General features: G+C 36.6%; 1 protein-coding gene across 12 annotated transcripts in view; it reads right to left on the bottom strand.

Annotated features, from left to right (window-relative positions):
- NBEA (neurobeachin) overlaps window positions 1-18,644 on the bottom strand; it is a 575,782-nt gene that overhangs the window by 45,273 nt on the left and 511,865 nt on the right. For all 12 annotated transcript variants that reach the window (XM_037527157.1, XM_054701654.1, XM_054701655.1 and 9 more), the window contains one exon: window positions 8,148-8,300. In XM_037527157.1, coding sequence (XP_037383054.1) covers window positions 8,148-8,300 — 153 coding nt within the window. The remainder of the gene's footprint in view (window positions 1-8,147; window positions 8,301-18,644) is intronic.

The following is an 18,644-nucleotide window of genomic DNA, read 5'->3' as shown; positions in this document are numbered from 1 at the left end:
AGCTCTGCTCTCCAGGAGTACATCCCATTGAAATGCAAATCAGCAAGGTGAATTTGGTGTAATCTCTCCCCAGCCCCAAATTACTGACCACCTACCATATGTCAGACATTAGCCTTGGAGGACATACAGATAAATAAGTATTGCACTCCCTCAATAAGATAAACATGTTGAAGTGGGCTTTTCCTGCTGCTCAAATTTCTGCTAAAACCCTAAGATGACAATAGGCAACACCTTTCCCCACCACATTCCTAGCAGAAATTACAAATTTGTGGAGTATCTGTTCATGTTGCTCTAGCCATCACTACTCTGCACACTGGTTCCCCATCCTTTTTCTGCCTCTATATAAGGCTATAGAAATCTGAAGGAAGAAGGTCACTCTAGGAAATTGCAGAGAAGGACTATTACCTCTAATTTTAAAATATACCCATAGTACCTTCACTGCTACAATCATGGTCTAAGCCACCATCATCTTCAATATCTCCTAACAGATATGCCTGATTCTATAGTTCATTCTTAAGACTGAAGCTAGAGTAATCCTTTCAAAACCTAAGTAAGATAATGCCATACTTCTACTCAAAGAATTGTGTCCAAGTAGATGATTTCCTATTTCACTCAGAGTTAAAATGTAAACTACGTATGGTAGTCTTCAAGTCATAACTGATCTGACCCGTGACAACTCAGTTTTCTCTTACTATATACCCCAGTTCACTCTACCTTAGCCTACTGGCTTCCTGGTCAAGCACATCCTTGCCACAGGGCCTTTGCTTCAGATCTTTCCTCTGCCTATGATGTCTTTCCACAAAGGAATCTCTTGGCTCACTCTCAGCCTTTTTAAGTCTTAGTGGTAGTCTTACCTTCACAATAAGGGGATCCTGACCATCCTCTCCTGTATTCCAGATCCTCCTACTTGTACTACTTCTTTTACCCTTAGTATTGATCACATTCTAACATACTAGGATATTTTATTATTTATGTACTATTTATTGTCTATTTCCCTCTGACAAAAATTAAGCTCTATAAGAGCAGAATTCTTTTTCTATTTCTTTATGGGTATATTTTAAACAAGCAAATCAGTGCCTGGAACATTCAATAATTACCTGTTGAATGAATGAATCATAGCACCTATTAGCATTCACTGTGATTGTGTTTCTATGTCTGTGTTCCTAACTTGGGTGCAAATTCCTGGACTCCCTTCATTGATTTGCTCAGAGTCTAGAGAAGTATGTAGTAGATAATAGTGACTAGGATAGAATTCCTCTACTTTACTCTAGCTGTACTTAGAGTAGAATCCATGTTAAGTTCTGCGTATTTTCAAAAGTGGCATATTCACAGCTGGCTCTCAATAAAGGTATGTATCTAATGACCAACCCCCCAATTTCAGAGATAAAATATTGATGGACAAATAAGGGTATTTGTTCCTATTTGTCCATGGTGTCCTAGCTTATAGCTGTCAGAATGGGCACTCAAACTCAGTATTTTGAGTAACTACCAAAGACTTCTAACATTCTTGTGCTATGCTATTTGTTTAAAATTCTTTTTTTTTTTTTTAAAGATTATTTATTTATACAAGCACTGGGTACAGTCAGAAGCACGGGAGGGTGAGAGAATTCACCAGAGCCAGAGCGGGGAACAGAACAGGCAGACCGATGAAGTACACTGCTGAGGGGAGCAGTGGGCATGGCAGGAGAGGTCTGTGCACCAATGTGGGACCCTCACCGGGCGGCCGGGGAATGAACCAGCGCTGCAGAGGCTGCGGGAAGCTTTGCAGCCCAGCGCTCAACCGCTGCACCACCAGGGGAGGCCCTGTTTAAAATTCTTTTTGATCAAGATGCTCATAGTATAAAATGCCCTAAATGCAAACTATTACCTATCATAAAAGAGACTCTGTTTAAAATATGAAAATATTGCAGAGAATGTAGCAAATAAAATAAAACATTACTGAACTTGGCATTCTCTGCTTCAGTGCATGGTGCTCTGCTCTGCCCTTGGCCCACCAGCTCTAGGAATTGCTGGGGTGGATGAGATTAGCAGTGCACATCCATGAAAGGCCTTTTTCTAAAACAAATTTAAAAAAAAGGGCAGATTATGATTGATGAACCCAGCATAGGGTAATGTTATCAGAGATACTTTCTATTTCTGTCCTTTGTGAGGAGGTCAGATTATAATCATGTTAGAACTGAACACAGTGCTTTATTAATGTTTCATGAGTAAGTTGTTTGTAATCAGCCTAGTTTGGTATGGATAAATTAGACAATTCTTGATGTATGAACTCAATGCATTTAGAAATTATTGAAAAGACTACTAAAAATGTCTGTAGCACTTTTCCAGGTTTCCTAATGAGACCAAAATTTGATTTTCACAATACTCCAGTGAAACACAATCCTTGTCCCTGAATTAACAAAATATCAACAACTCTAACCAATTACATTTATTATTGCTCCCAAATAAAGAACTAACTATGGATTAAAAGAAACAAATCATTAAATTCAATGTATTGTTTTATTTTTAAAATCAGGAAAGGAAATTATATTGCAGACAAGTAAAGGCTTCTATTAATGCATCAGATACCTTTTTAATTGTTGCATCAGGTAAAAAAATGGATGAATTTAATCATTGATACTTTTAAAAATCATCCTTTCAACATATTATTTTGTCTTCTTTGCCTTGACTTCCTTAATGACAACTTGGAAAAAGGAGGGACTGTTCATGTAAACATAACACTAATCAATACTTAGATTTAAAGGATTCTTAGTACTGTGGATGTCATTTTGGGGGGATATATGACATATTCATTTTATACTTTAGGATCATAACAAAGAATGCCTTCAAATACTTTAAGATAATCCCAGTCCAAGTTATAAATATACTAAAGCACATTTTTTTCTCTACAGCTAAATCCTATATGAGCTATTCAGTAAGCATTAAGTTAGAAACTTTTAATATTACGAAACAGTATTTTAAATGGAGGCTATACTCATGGAAGTCATATATCTATATTTTCTACATACTATATTCACTTCTATATTTTCTGTTATTCCTCAGGCTTAATACACTAGAAATATTTTCATCAAATACTCCTTCAGCAAAAGAAGCATATATAGAATTGGTTAAATTTTCTAGTTTTAACATAGATGCCTGGCATTATTTTTGCATGATATCAGTATGATCATTTCCCATCAGCAAAATGGGAAAACTGAACAGAAATTGGAACAAAGGAAACTATGCGCATGGTGCATAAAAGGAAACTTCAAATAGAAGAAAAGCAGTGCTGGAGGCTTTGAGAGAGGAAAAGCGCTGTAGAGACACATAGCTTGTTTCATATGATGACTTGATAACTCCAAAGCTTCAGACTCACATACTTAAGAATGTTCCCAAGGAGTGTTTTTGGTGTGTACTTAAGTTCCAATTCTGATGCAACCTAGGATGGGGACCATGGATGCAGAATCTTGTTGAAATATATGGTAGTTTTCCTTTTAATTATGTAGAGCTCCTTCAAAGAAAACCCAGGGAAAAGACACTTCTAAATCCACCCATTACATGTGAGCTAGACACCTCCTCTATATTGTCTATTTGAACTGCCATTGCTTTCAGAGAACCAAGACTAGGGAGGCCTGATTTTCCACATGAGCAGAATTTTGTGTAGTCTTTCATTCTATGGAGTAAATATTTAGTTCATAATTCTTACTGGACTCATTAATATCCTTAAAATAACAGGAATTGGTTTAGGATAGGCAGAAAACCCAGTGCATTGATTCTTTAATTTCTCCATGAACATAAATTAGAACTTATTATTATTTATAATAAAGATGTACTATTCATTTCTGAAATTGTTTTACATTTTCAGAAATGCACACATATGTATCTCTCATATTTCAGTCAGTTATAAAATTTAATTTTTTTGAATATATGAAAGCAAATTTTTGAGTGACCATAATGTTAGCTTATTATATGCAATCCTTATAGTTCCTAGTACACTGTGTGCAACTGCCTTGACAAATATATATTTACAGTGGTACTCTGAGATTTATTTTCAAGAAACACTGTTTTTTGGCTTAGTTAAAATTTGCTCAGCAGTGTCTCATCTGTTAGAATGACAAGATATAGGTGCTAAGATTGTTTTTAAACTGGTAATGGTAGTATCAGGAATAAAATATTTGTTACGTTTTATTTATGTGTAATAGAAGTACTCTGAGCAATTATAAACAAAAATAATTTATCATTCAAAATTTGCATTCATGTGTTTTATTTTCTCTTAAAGTAAGAAGGCAAATGTAGAGTTTAAATTGTCTTTACGGTATAGCAATCACTTCTCAGGCTGTATCTTTTAATGATTAATCTCCTACTTCTTTTAAAACCCAAATTATATGAAACCATTTGGTGAGAATCAGCTATTTATAAGAAAATGAGACTTAAAATATCTTATGTGGTGATACTATGCAATAGTGCCACTGATTAAAAAAATGAATTATAAAACTGAGTCAAAATTAGGTGTTTGGAGGTCATCTGTGCATAGAAATAGAAAGCAAATTATAAACAGGTTGTGGTCCAATGTTATTTTATTATTTGGTGTTTGGAACATATATTGCAGCATAAATGTAGTGGGATTCCCTAGAACAAAAACTGCATAAAGCAGAATTAAATTCTAATCACCCTTTCTTTTCTATTCCTCCTACTTCCTTTTGTGATTAACTATTAACTTGTTCCTAGAAACTTGGTAAGTTGGCTGTGTTACATCCCTCATAAAAATTCTCTGCACTTCTTTGTGATTGATAATGGCATCACAAACAGGTTTTGATTGCTGAGAATATACCCTATTGGGAAAGTCAAATATCTTGAATCATGTTATCTAGAATACCCAGCATATCCTCACACCTGGAAATGCAAAGTCCCACACCTCCTTCACATTACCTACCCCCTTATATAATCATAGCATTCCTGCCATTAGGGGAATCCAAGTAGAAAAGACAAGAGAGAACTAAGAAAAAAAAAATGAAGAAACTCTCTGAGAAGTATCTGGCAATATAACAATAATAGGGATACCAGATGGGTAAGAAGAGGGCAATGACGGAGAGAAGGGAACTGAAAATGTATTTAAAGAAACAATAGAGGAAAACTTCTGAACCTGGAGAAGGGAGTAAATCTACAAATCCTGGAAACCAAAAGAATCTCAGGGTACCTAAACAAAATGAGACTCATATCATGGCATAGAGTAGTGAAACTTCCAAGAGTTCAATACAAAGAAAGAACTAAAGCTGGCGAGGGGTAAGAAGCAGAGAACCTATAAAGATACTCTGATCAGGCTAACATCAGACTTTTCTAAGGAAACACTACAGGCAAGGAGAGAATGCAATGATGTGATCCAAATACCTAAAGATAAAAACTACCAACCAAGAACACTATCATATAAGGCTGTCCTTCTTATAGGAGGGAGAAATAAAGGTCTTCTCAGACAAAAACAAACTCTGCAAACACTCGACCCACTCCCTCCAAGAAATGTTGAAAGAAGGTCTCCTGTCTACACCAAAGAGAGAAACATACACAAAGAACTGAAAAAGGAAATAGAACCACAAAAATTAAGGACAAAATGGCATTAATAGACTTTTATATATCAGTAATTACTCAAAATGTAAATGGACTGAACTCATCAATTAAGACACTAGAAATCTGGAAACAGAATTAGGAAACAGAATCTAACCTTCTGCTGTCTCTAGGAACAACTAGAACTCCAGATATAAACATAGACTCATAATAAAGGGCTGAAAAACTATGTTGCAAGCAAATGTGACCCAAAATAACACAGGAGCAGCCATACTTACATGAAACAAAATGATTTTCCAGTTAAAAAAGGTAACAAAAGATAGATACATACTATATAATGATTAAGGGAACAATACAGCAGGAAGATATAACATTTATTAGTATATACTCACCAAATGAAGGATCACAAAAAATATATTAGGTAATTACTATCAACTCTGAAAACAAACAGTGGAAAAAACATATTTGTAGTAGGAGACCTCAACACCCCACTTTCACTAATGGACAGATCAACTAGAAAGAAAATAAACAAGGATATAACAGCTTTCAACAAAGAATTAGAAAGTATGGGCCAAATAGACATTTACAGGTCACTGTACCCCCCAAAAGCTGAATACACATTCTTCTCAAGTGCAAATGGGACATTCTCCAGAATTGATGACATATTGGGTCACAAGGAAAGTATCAATATATTGATGAAAATCTAAATCATACCAACCATCTTTTCTGACCGTAAAGGTATCATAATAGAAATCAACCTCAAGAACACATGGAAGACCTCCAATACAGGGATACTGAACAAAACACTACTGTAAGACTACTGGGTTAATTAATAAATCATAAACCTCTACTAAGCTCTACTAAGCAAAAACTCTGAGAGGGGAGTACAAATCAATGCAGGCCCACATCAAGAAAGGGTTGAAATAAATAACCTTATCTCCCACCTCAAGGAACTAGAAAAATAAGAAAAAACAAAGCCACAAGCAAGTTGAAGAAATGACATAATAAAAATTAGAGGAGAAATAAATGAAATAGAAGTAAATAGAGTAGGGTGATGATGGACTACCAATTCTGAAATTAAGCACAGGTTTTTAGAAGTAGGTATTATGGAAATAAAAACCCATTGTGTTAACTATAAATTGAAGTAATAATTTATTGTTCAAGAAGACAGAATGAAATAACACCAAGCATCTGAAAGTGCCAATTTATAGATTGAGTAATGAGAGAAAACTTACATAAAATCTGTGTCATACATATGCTCTTAAAGGGGAAGACAATGTTGCAGATTATATATACAGTGTTTTTAAACATAGGTGTATTAAATTAGCATTAGCTTTCTAAAATATATAAAAAATAAAATAATTCTTAAAGATAGAAAATATAGTCAAATAGAAGAGAGCATGTGACTGACAGTGAAGGTCTCCCTTGCTCCCCTCTCACACAGGAGAGGAAAGAAACCCATATTATATGAACTTGTCTATATGAAATGTCCAGAACAACTACATCTATAGAGAGAAAATGTCCAGAATAGGTAAATTATAGGGGCAGAGAGTAGATTAGCAGTTGCCTAGGGCTTATTGGGGGAAATGAGGAAACAGGGAAGATTCCAAAGTATATTGGGCTTCTTTATAAGGTGATAAAAATGTCCCATAATTAATTGTAGTGATAGATGCACAACTTTTTTTTTTAAATTGGGTGAATTATATGATATGTGAATTATATAGCTTTTGACCAAAAAAAAAAAAAAAAAGGTGGGTAAGGCATATGTGAATTCCATTGCAATAAGTGGACCTTATTTGGATTTTGATTTGACTATATATGGTGTAAAAGAAAACATATTTATGAGAAAGTTGGAAAAAATTAGAAGTGAGTGAAATAGGGTTAAAAAACTTATTTTAGGTCATTAACTTTATTGATATAATTCCTCAAATGACAACAATAGTACACTAGAAAGGTTGTCTTGTGAAGTGGCTCATTTCCATATACATAACTACTTTGAGATTTAAATATCCTCAAATACTGATAAAAATATATTAATAGCATGAAATTCTCGTATGCAAACATTCTATTTGCACATTTCTTATTTGAATACTAAGATATCTGCCATGTATGTTTTAAGAATTGTGACATTTTCTACCTAGGAATGCTTACTAAGGGTGTTATCTTCAAGTCAAATATATTGCATTTAAAAATTTGTCTCACAGCTTAAAGTTTCTTACATACAAATATGTCGTAAATGTAAATTATTTTGTTTTGAATGTTTTATGAGTGAAAAGAGTACAGATTTATTCAGTAGACAAAAATAAGGAATGGACATTATTTTGGGCATTTTAGAATATGTTACATCAGTCAACAGATGTTCATCTGATTGTCTTCTCCTAAGGGAGCAGATATAACTGAATTACCATGTCTTTATTAGGCTTCCTAAAAAGAAAATCTACTCAGAACACTGTCAAAGACAACAATAAAATGCCTTTCCCCCCCCTCTTGCAACTTTAACCTGGTATTTTGTGATGTTAAATGACAATTTGTTAATTGTTAGAAGTCAAACAAACTGTAGAATATTTTTACTTCCGGATGACTGCTCAAGCAAAACCAAAATTTCTTACCATCCTGTTGATCCGTACAAAGTCTTCAGGTTTTTTAGCCCAAGGGGGAAGATCAACATCATTTACCACCACTTCATCTTCTCTGACTCCGAGATTATATCCATTACTGTTGACAAACATCTCTGGTAGGTAATAAAACTCTGGAATTAGTTCCTGCCAGGAATAAAAATGAAGCAGATTAAACAACTTAAAAATCAGTTGAATAAAACTAATAACTTCTAACTTGTTACTATAAGCTGACTGAAACAATTTTTTTAACTTATGTCCAATATTTTATTCTTGATTCTATTCTTCATTTACCTTTCTTTAGGTAAGAGTCTAGGAAGAGAAGAAACACATTATTCTTGAACAATATGTATGACAATTTGTAAGATTTTCAACCTTATTTTTGTCACAGATTACTTAATAGAAATGGGTATAGGAATTAGCAAATCACAATAGCATTAGTAAAAATATTTAAAGCTATGTATATATACACAAATCCATGCTGATCAATAACCTTTCCTTTTCTAAATTTTATTTTATTTTATTTTATTTTCCTTTTCAAAATTTTATTAATGAACTATGCAAGCTGAAACAAAGTTGTTACCAGTATGGTTAAAAAATCATGAAATAGTTTCTAATTTTCTTTTTGACTATGCTGGCAATTATAATATGAGGCTTCTATAAATTCAGTTTTATCTTGTTATTGGGAAAATATATTATTTTTATATCAACCACTAAACACACTGAAATAATGAAATGCACATGAAAATATTTAATGCTTATTACTTTACTAGCAAGTTTTTTATAAATTAGATACAAAATCAACTTGTGTTATGTGTATAGAAAAAGTAAGGAAAACTTTATTGGTGCACAATATTTAATATATGGCTTAAGCTATTTTAGAATAAATCTTACAGAAATGAACTGATTTTATGATTTTTTTATTTGTTGCCTCCCACCACCCTTTTTAAAAAATACTAACTGGGAGAAAATGAAAATGAAAAACCATGATAATTTTATCTATACCACCAAAACTATGAAAAAAAATCAGTATTTTCAAATATCAAGGTGAGGATTAAATTAACTTATATTGTTAAAAAAACATAAGGATATTTATTTGTGCAACATGATCAACACTGATAGCATATTACTTGAAATTTGACTCTTGCTATGGTCTTCTCTAGGGATATGTAGAAAAATTTTTAAAACACCAGACACTGTGGGTGTCAAATAAATTGGATACTATACTTTCAAGAAAAGCATACACAAAAGCTTTCTCTTTATGTGTTCTCCCACTACAACCAACATTTATCTGTTGTAACATAAATGGATGTTTATCTTAGCAATGCTATATAAGAATTTGATCATTATCTAGTCTTATGATAATAAATGTGAACCATAAAATAATAAATGTTTATTTTCTTCAGCATTATGGGAACATGAACAGACTCATATTAGTTTTCTGGATAAGTGAAACTTCACTTTTTAAGAATTATAGTTTTTCATTTATTTAAACCATTTAAATAGAAATCTTTCTAAATTCTGGGCCTCCCTCGTGGTGCAGCGGTTGAGCGCTGGGCTGAGAAGCTGCCCGCAGCCTCTGCAGCACTGGTTCGATCCCTGGACGCTGCCAAGGGTCCCACATGGTGAGCAGACCTCTCCTCCCCTCACCTGCTGCTCCCCTCAGCAGTGTACTTCGTCAGCCTGCCTGTTCTGCTCCCCGCTCTGGCTCTGGTGAATTCTCTCACCCTCCTACGCTTCTGACTGTACCCAGTGCTTGTATAAATAAATAAATAAATCTTTGGGGGGAAAAAAAAAGAAATCTTTCTAAATTCCAATACATAAGTCTCTAATATTTATTCACATAGTAAAGGCACTGTTCTGGGTGCTAAGAAAACACAAAATGAACAAGACATAGCCTTATGTTTAAATAACTCATTGTCTGGTCTATTGGGTAGATATACAAACAAATGGTTATAACACCTATAACTAGCTTTGAAAGAAGGATAAACAAAGTACAAAGAAGAATAGAGGAAAAAGTAGGGAACTCTGAGCAAGTCAGAAAAGATTTCATTGGAGATCAAACATTTGAGTTTGATTAGGGCTAAGATAAATCTGGGAAAAAGGGCAGAAGGATCATTAGGAAGTATTATGAAGGAGTGGCAAGAATGAGTATGAGTGAATTATTGTACATATTGGGGGGCAGATCATGATTGGGGGAGGGGAGATGAGATGGTAGGAGGTATAGGAAGTCATGTGAAGAAGGAAGTGCTGTGCCAAGTTGGGCTATCTGGACTGTGTTACTGACAACCATTTTAAAGAAGAGTCATGGGCATGATCAAATTTGCTTTACAACAAGACACTGGGTGACAAAGTAAAGGACAGATTGGTGAGTGGAGCGACTAGATCTGTATGAACATGCAGGGAGAAGGGGAGCCAGCAGCAGCAAGTAGAACAGGAGGAATGGAGGAGGGCAGGACAATTTTTGGGTGTAGTGACTAAGGGGACATATTGTGGGACTTGATCAAGTAAGGGTGATCTGTGACAGAGGGAAAATGGATGAAGCTGTGTACTTGGGCATACAAAACAGAGAGCTAATTAGATGACTCATACCAAGGGCAAATATATATTAACAGCAAGCTATATACAAGACATAAAGCCTACAATGAACTGTTGGGGGATTACAGTGAAATTCATATATGTAATGTAAACTTTCAGTGACTATAACATGGAAGAGGAATTTGAAAATAGGCTGAAAGAAACACAAATAAACATCCTTGTTTGCAGATAAGATATAGCTTAGTTGGTGGATTAGACTAGGCTATGGAGTCTTAGCACATCATTCCTCTGTTAGCAACGATTACATTGAGTTTAAATTTGAGCTGGGTAAGCATGACTGTGTATATCATATTGCATTGAAGGAGCAATTTGGTAAAGGTATATAAATATGTGGTGACTGATTAGAAGGTAGAAGAAAAGTATCAATTGTGTTTCTTATACATCTGTACTCAATGCACTTAGAAGTACATAATTGTTATAGACTGAATGTGTGTTCCCTAAAATTCAAATGTTTAAATCCTATCCCTTAATGTGCTGATATTAAGAGATAATGTCTCTGGAAGGAAATTGGGATTAGATAGGGTCAAGAGGGTGGAGGTCAAAAGGGTGGAGGGTGCTTCCTTTCTCCACCAGGTGAAGACAAAAAGACAGAGGCTGTCTGAACCAGGAAGCAGGCTCTCACCTGCTGACTATTTGGGAGCCTTGAGCTGGACTTCCAACCTCTAGAACTGTGAGAAATAAATTTCTGTTGTTTGGAAGCTACCTAGTTTATGGTCAAATACATTATAGTAGCCAAGGCTGATGATGACAACAATTATTCAATTATTTCTAAGCATTAAGGAAAAACAATTTTCTTTTGATCTTACTCTCACGGCTTGAGAAAACATGGGCAACTTAAAGATAAAAAGCTTTTTAAAAAAATGCTGTTTTCCATCAATTCCAAAGAGCACCTGCACCCCTATGTTTATAGCAGCACTGTTTACAATAGCTAAGCTTTGGAAACAACCCAAATGCCCAAAAATAGATGACTGGATCAAGAAGATGTGGTACATATACACCATGGAATATTACTCAGCATTCAAAAAAGATAAACACATGCAATTTGCAGCGACATGGGTGGCGCTGGAAGGGATCATGCTCAGCGAAATAAGCCAGAAAGAAAAAGAAAAATACCGGATGGTCTCACTCATAGCAGGAATCTAGAAAACTTAAATAAGGGACCAGGAAAAAGAATAACTATAAGAAAGAAAATATCAAAATCAACAAACAACTATGAACAAGAGACACTCTATGGGGGTATGGGGGGGTGGGGAGGGGAGGGATTGGGGTCAAAATAAGGGGATTGCAATTGTATGGGGAATATAAAAATAAAATTTATTATAAAAAAAAAATGCTGTTTTCAGGGCCTCCCCGGTGGCGCAGCGGTTGAGCGCTGGGTTGCAAAGCTGCCCGAAGCCTCCGCGGCCCTGGTTCGATCCCCAGCTGCTCCCTGGCCACGGGAGGAGGGTCCCACATGGTGCACAGACCTCTCCTGCTGCCCGCTGCTCCCCTCAGCAGTGTACTTTGGTCCTTCTGCCTGCTCTGCTCCCCGCTCTGGCTCTGGTGAGTTCTCTCACCCTCCCGTGCTTCTGACTGTACCCAGTGCTTGTATAAATAAATAAATAAATCTTTAAAAAAAAATGCTGTTTTCACATTATCCATTTTATATATGACATTATAGGGTAAAGGAAGATTGCTCAGGCTTTTGCACGCTGGCCTCTGTGGCTATCACCTGCAGCCTTGAATGCAGGAGGCGCTTGTGAGTGTGGGCTCCAGGTTTGCATGCCTGATGGTGGACACCTGGAGTGTGGTGTGGGCATAAGTAAGTGCGCACACCTAAGCCTGGAGGCTGAGGCTATAAGGGCGGCAGAGGATGGTGGCGCAGAGTGAGGCAAAGAATGGTTAGGAGAGGAAGAGGCCATGAGAGGATGCCAGAGTCCAGAGACAGTAAATATTTGCCGGAGGCCTGGAGGCCTGCCAGTCTCCTGGCTCCCGGCCTGCCCTGCACCTGGTTGCCTCACTACAAATGGTGTAGAAAGATCATTAAAAGTCTGAAAAAGCCATGCGGGTCCCTGGACTCTCCTTTACCTGTCTGCCTTGATCCACAGAGAACCTGCTTGCTGCCTGCACTACAACAGACACTGAATATAACAGGATTCCAAATGCTGCAGAAACATGAAAGGAATGTAAGCTCCTGAAGTTGCTGGGAATGGAAGAAGATTTATAAGTGATAGACTGGGATAAGGCAGGGAGTTCCCTTACCACATTCCATCATTTGTGTTCATGTACTATCATTAGAACTAGACTAAATAAGTTTCCTTGAGGACACAGATATCTAATATACTTACATACACAGATAGATTTCTCTATATATATCTCCACATGCATACAGCAACACAGATTCATTTATTTTATTTTAAATAGCTGAAGAGTCTCAATTTACCTTCAACTGTCTTGGTGCTTGTACTGTTTTTCACACATACTATTTCCTATTCTTTCTTGTGCTGCAGCATCATATAAATGTGATTATTAACCTACTTATTATTATAATTCTATTTCCCTGAATGTCATTAAATTCAATTCAAAAGGGTATAAGAAACCCAGGACTTTATAGTAATAGCAGTTTTGGCAATAACAGACTTATAAATCTTATTTTGTAAGGGTTATATTTTGTTGAATCCCTCATAGCTTTTGGTGTTACACTTTGTACACAGCTGGTGCTTGTTAAATATTAAAGATTGAAGATATTAGTGAAAATATTTTAATGTCATCAGAAATTTTCTGGAAAGATGCAGATGGCTGGGATAATGTCTCAAGAAAGGAAAAGTGCCAATAACTATTAAACAAAAGAAAAAAGGTAAACCCAGAAGTAAACTTTTTGCTTTAGTAGTTAAACTTTTGCACTTTAAAAGAGTTATCTCACTATTCTAATTAAGTTTAAAAGGCTTAAAGTTGTGGGCACATCTGTACCCAAGCTTAGGAGGTGGAAAATCTTTTTCATTTTAATACCAGCATTGTAGATAGAAGGGACTAAAAGGTAGCTGACTGCCAGCAAGGAGAAGAATGTGGCCCTGAAAGGTCTGCCCCATTGGTTGATTGGAATGGTGGGGAAAGAACACTTCAGGGGTAACATTCCTGGCCAGTTAAATGGAAAAGAAGGTGAACACCAGGGTGTTCAGGTCAACCTCTTGAATAAGGAGGTTTCTTCCACTCCTGTACTCACTGGCCAACCAGAATGGTAATTAGTCAGGGTTAACTAAGATGTTAATGTAAACTGCTAAAGACAGCATTTGAAGAAATCAAGAGACTCATATTTTTAGTAGTGAAACTGTCACAAAACAGGCATTTTTTTTTAAAGCAAACACCAAGAAATTCCTGAATCAATACATATATGCAAGGCCCCTAGAAGTTTCAAAAGATCAGAATTATAAGGAATCAAAACTGTTTGAACCCTGGAATTTAGAGGTGGGAGGTTTGAGGTTTGTTTGCTGCAGAAGGAAGAAAAAGCAAAATCACAAAAAGCCTACAGAGAAGTTGCTGAGGCAGCTGAGTGGGCAGAAACTTCTATGCCTCAGTTTTATTGGTTTTAAATCTTGCTGTAAGCAGCACTTTTTATTTAAAATCAGTATGTAAATGCAGGACATTAATCCATAATTTACAATCACATTTATATTATTTAAAAGATTTGCTTGCTTAAAAAAATAATGAATAAGAGAGTTTTGTTTCTGAGATTCAACTGTAATGTCCAAGAAGATGATGATACTGTAAGTGTATTCCAGAGACAAAGAATCAGTTAAAATGACCACTGGTTGTTCAAACTTAAGACAGCAGGTACGTTTATTTACATCTCACGATGTCTTGTCACTATTCTAAGTGCTTTCCATAAGTTTTCTTAATCTTCACAAAAACTCCATCAGATTCTCATTCTTCCCACTTAACAGACATGAACAGAGAGAGGGTACGTGATTTGCTAACAACTACACTGCAATGGTGGCAAAGTAAAAAATCAAACCCAAACACTTTAAATCCAGGATGTCTGCTTGCTTAAGAGTATCTATTTTGCTTAAAAAAAAAAAAAAACCCAAAAACTCAGTCATTTTTAATTGACTCCACACTGTTTTGATTTCCTGCATAGCAATTATTATATTCTTTGTTTACTTATACATTCATGTCCACTGTAATGGAAATCCCATGACAGTAGGGATCTTATCTGCCAATGTATTATCTCAATGTATTGTTTCAGCAGTACTAATTTAATGCTGACTTACTTGAGATAAACTATTATGTTATTAAACTGTAACTGTTATCTTAGAAACTGAACTCTTTCCTCTGCAGTTTTGGATTTGACATTGCATTTGACTTTTTACGTAGTAATTGACATGTGCCAGGGCAATGATGGATAGGAATCTAACCCAAATCTAGGTATAATGAGAAATTCTTTTTTTTTTTTTAAGATTTATTTATACAAGCACTGGGTACAGTCAGAAGCGCTGGAGGGGAGAATTTACCAGAGTCAGAGTGGGGAGCAGAACAGGCAGACTGAGGAAACACACTGCTGAGGGGAGCAGCAGGCGCGCCAGGAGAGTTCTGCGCGCCATGTGGGATCCTTGCCTTTGGTTGGGGATCAAACTGGCACTGCAGAGGCTGCGGGCAGCCCACAGCCCAGCGCTCAACCGCTGTGCCACCAGGGGAGGCCCAGAGAAATTTTGCTTATGTACTTAATCACGTATTCCTAATCAACAGGAGTGTCAGATTCATTTAGTTAAACTGATTCCAAAGAGTAGAAGAACATTGACCTCAACTCATTTTCAAAATTCCTTTTATTAGTACAAACGGTAAATACTTTTTACAATTTTAAAGATGATCTGCTTGAAGATAAAACTGAAAAATCTTGAAATTAAAATGTCATAAATAAATCAGGTGTTTGAGAAGTGAAGGCTGGAAGCTAACTTGCAGTAAATTCAGAAAAACTTTTTTTGTAAATACTTTTTTTTAAAGCTATGAATCAAAATAGTTACATTTGGAACAGTTTCTGTTATCAGCAGATATTTTTAGATAGTTAGTACCTAGCTCTAAGCCCAAGGTGAGCTTGACTCTGGAAAGTAAATCTTTTTCATAACAGCCTCATTGCACAGAAATCTCTTTAAAAATAGGCACTGGGGGGGCCTCCCCTGGTGGCGCAGGCCGTTGAGCGCTGTGCTGTGAAGCTGTCGGCGGCCTCTGCAGCGCGGGTTCAATCCCGGCCGGCCAGTGAGGGTCCCACATGGCGCGGTAGACCTCTCCTGACTCACCCGCTGCTCCCCTCAGCAGTATATTTCGGTCCTTCTGCCTGTTCTGTTCTCCGCTCTGTCTCTGGTGAATCCTCTCACCCCCAGCAACTCTGGCCTGTACCCCAGTTCTTGTATAAATGAATAAATCTGAAAAAAAAAAAAAAAAAAAAAAAAAAAAGAGGCACTGGGCCTCCTTGGTGGCGCAGCGGGTTGAGCGCCGAGCTGTGATGCTGTCCGCAGCCTCTGTAGTGAAGGTTCTATTCCCGGCTGGCCAGGGAGAAACCCACATGGCGCAGCAGACCTCTCCTGCCTCGCCCCATGCTTCCCTCAGCAGTGTCTTTGGTCCCTGTGCCTGTTTTGCTCCCCACTCTGTCTCTGGTGAATTCTCTCACCCTCCAGCACCTCTGACCTGCACCCTAGTTCTTGTATAAATAAATCTTTAAAAAAAAATAAAAATAGGCACTCCCTATAGTTTTTTGTTCACATGGTCACACACTGAGCCTTAAATGTTCCAGTATGTAACATGGACACAGTAGTCTTGATAACCAGTCATTTTTTTCCATGTTTAGAAACCCTGTGGGAACAACTTTATCCAACAAACCTCAAGCTACTGTGTGTGGAAATGAACATTCCCTTTTGTTTCATGCCTGAATGCTATACATCTATTTTGGATTGTCTATTATGTTTGTGTATTTATGCTTTGATTCACAATAACTTCTCATGTTATGGAATTGGTTTGCATTGAACACAAGCTGAAATAAAAAGAAATGATGGAGGGTAAATAAATACAAAATGAACCATCCTTGCATCCTTGGGTTGAATCCAATTTGATCATGATGTATATACATCATTGTGATACATTGTTGAATCTCATTTACTAGGATTTTATTGAAAGTTTCGCTTTGATGTTCATCAAGAAAAGGATATTGGTCTATAGTTTTCTTGTGTCTTCATCTAGTTGTGGTAGAAAGGTAATGTTGGTATTATAAAATGTATTAGGGAAGATTCCTTCTTGTATTTTTTTTAAAGATTTATTTATTTTATAGAAGAACTGGGGTACAGGCCAGAGTTTCAGGGGGTGAGAGGATTCACCAGAGACAGAATGGGGAGCAGAAGGCAAGAGAGGAGAGGTCTGCTGTGCCAGATGTGGGCTAGCTCCCCAGCCAGGGATCAAGCAATAGTGGTGATAGCCCTAAGACTTAACCCCTAGGTTCCTTCTTGTATTTTTTTTTTAAATTAAGATTTATTTATTTATTTATACAAGCACTGGGTACAGTTAGAAGCGCGGGAGGGTGAGAGAATTCCACCAGAGCCAGAACGGGGAGCAGAGCAGGCAGAAGGACCGAAGTACACTGCTGAGGGGAGCAGCGGGCGGCAGGAGACGTCTGTGCGCCATGTGGGACCCTCCTCCGGTGGCCGGGGAGCAGCTGGGGATTGAACTGGCGCTGCAGAGGCTGCGGGCAGCTTCGCGACCCAGCACTCAACCGCTGCGCCACCGGGGAGGCCCTCCTTCTTGTATTTTTAAAAAAAAAGTTGAGCAAGGTAGGCATTGGTTCTTTTTTAGAAATTTGATAAAATTCATTTGTAAAATCATCTGTTTCTGTGGTTTTGTTTTTGTGAAGAATTTTTTTACGGTTTCAATTTCCTTGCTTGTGATTGGTTTGTTCAGTTCATTTGTTTCTTTCTGGGTTAGCCCTGGCAGACTATATTGATCTAGAAATTTGTCCATTTCTTCAAGGTTATTGAATTCATTGGTCCCTTATAGCAATCTCTTATAATTGTATTTCTGTGCTACCTGAAGTGACTCTTTTTTCATTTATGATTATTTATTATTACTATTTTCTCTTCCTTTTGTTTTGTTAGCCTAGCTAGGGGTTTATCTATTTTGTTTATCTTCTCAACAAGCCAGATCCTGGTTTCACAGATTTTTTTTGTAGTCTTTTTGATCTTTAGCTCATTAATTTCTGCTCTTATTTTTTAATTTCCTTCCTTCTATAATTTTAGGTCTCATTTGTCCTTTTTCAGATTGCTTTAGGTATTATAGCAGGTTGTTTACTTGGAATTTTTCTCATTTTTTAACATGGATCTGCATTGAAATTATCTCCCCCCTAAAGACTGCTTTTGCTGTATCACATATTGGCATCAAAGGATCACCTCCAGTAGACTCAGGAATTTGAAATTCCTATTGTAAAGCCTATCTATGTGGGGAGTATCTTAGCTTGGAAAAGAGAGTGGCACATGTTTGGATATCTCAGCCTTGGGTGAGGGTGGCAGGTATTTCAGATTTCTATATGTCCAAATGCACAACAGGATTAACTGGAAGGTATTTTAGATAAATTTAGTTATAATTTATAAATTAGTTAATTTATGATTAAAAAAATAAGTTACTGGTAGAGCTTTTTCTAAGATCTATGCAACAGCCTCTCTCTTGCCATTTTCTCTTTACCACACCCCTCCCATAGGTGGAGTCCATCTTTTTTGAATACAGACTGACTTACGGGTGATAAAGTGACACTGCTGGGTTTCCAGGGAAATCTAAGACTTAAGAGACCTGGAAGCTTCTGCTTTAGTCCCCTTAGAAGCCAATCATCACATAAAACAATGTGACATGCCTAAACAGCCCTGGCTATTTCACCCAGCTCAG

Source organism: Talpa occidentalis, unplaced genomic scaffold (genome assembly GCF_014898055.3).
Source record: "Talpa occidentalis isolate TD23 unplaced genomic scaffold, MPIMG_talOcc4v2.1 talOcc4.5, whole genome shotgun sequence".
NCBI classification, from domain to species: domain Eukaryota; kingdom Metazoa; phylum Chordata; class Mammalia; order Eulipotyphla; family Talpidae; genus Talpa; species Talpa occidentalis.
The sequence above is the reverse complement of the archived record's forward strand: the minus strand, read 5'-3'. Positions and strand labels throughout refer to the sequence as shown.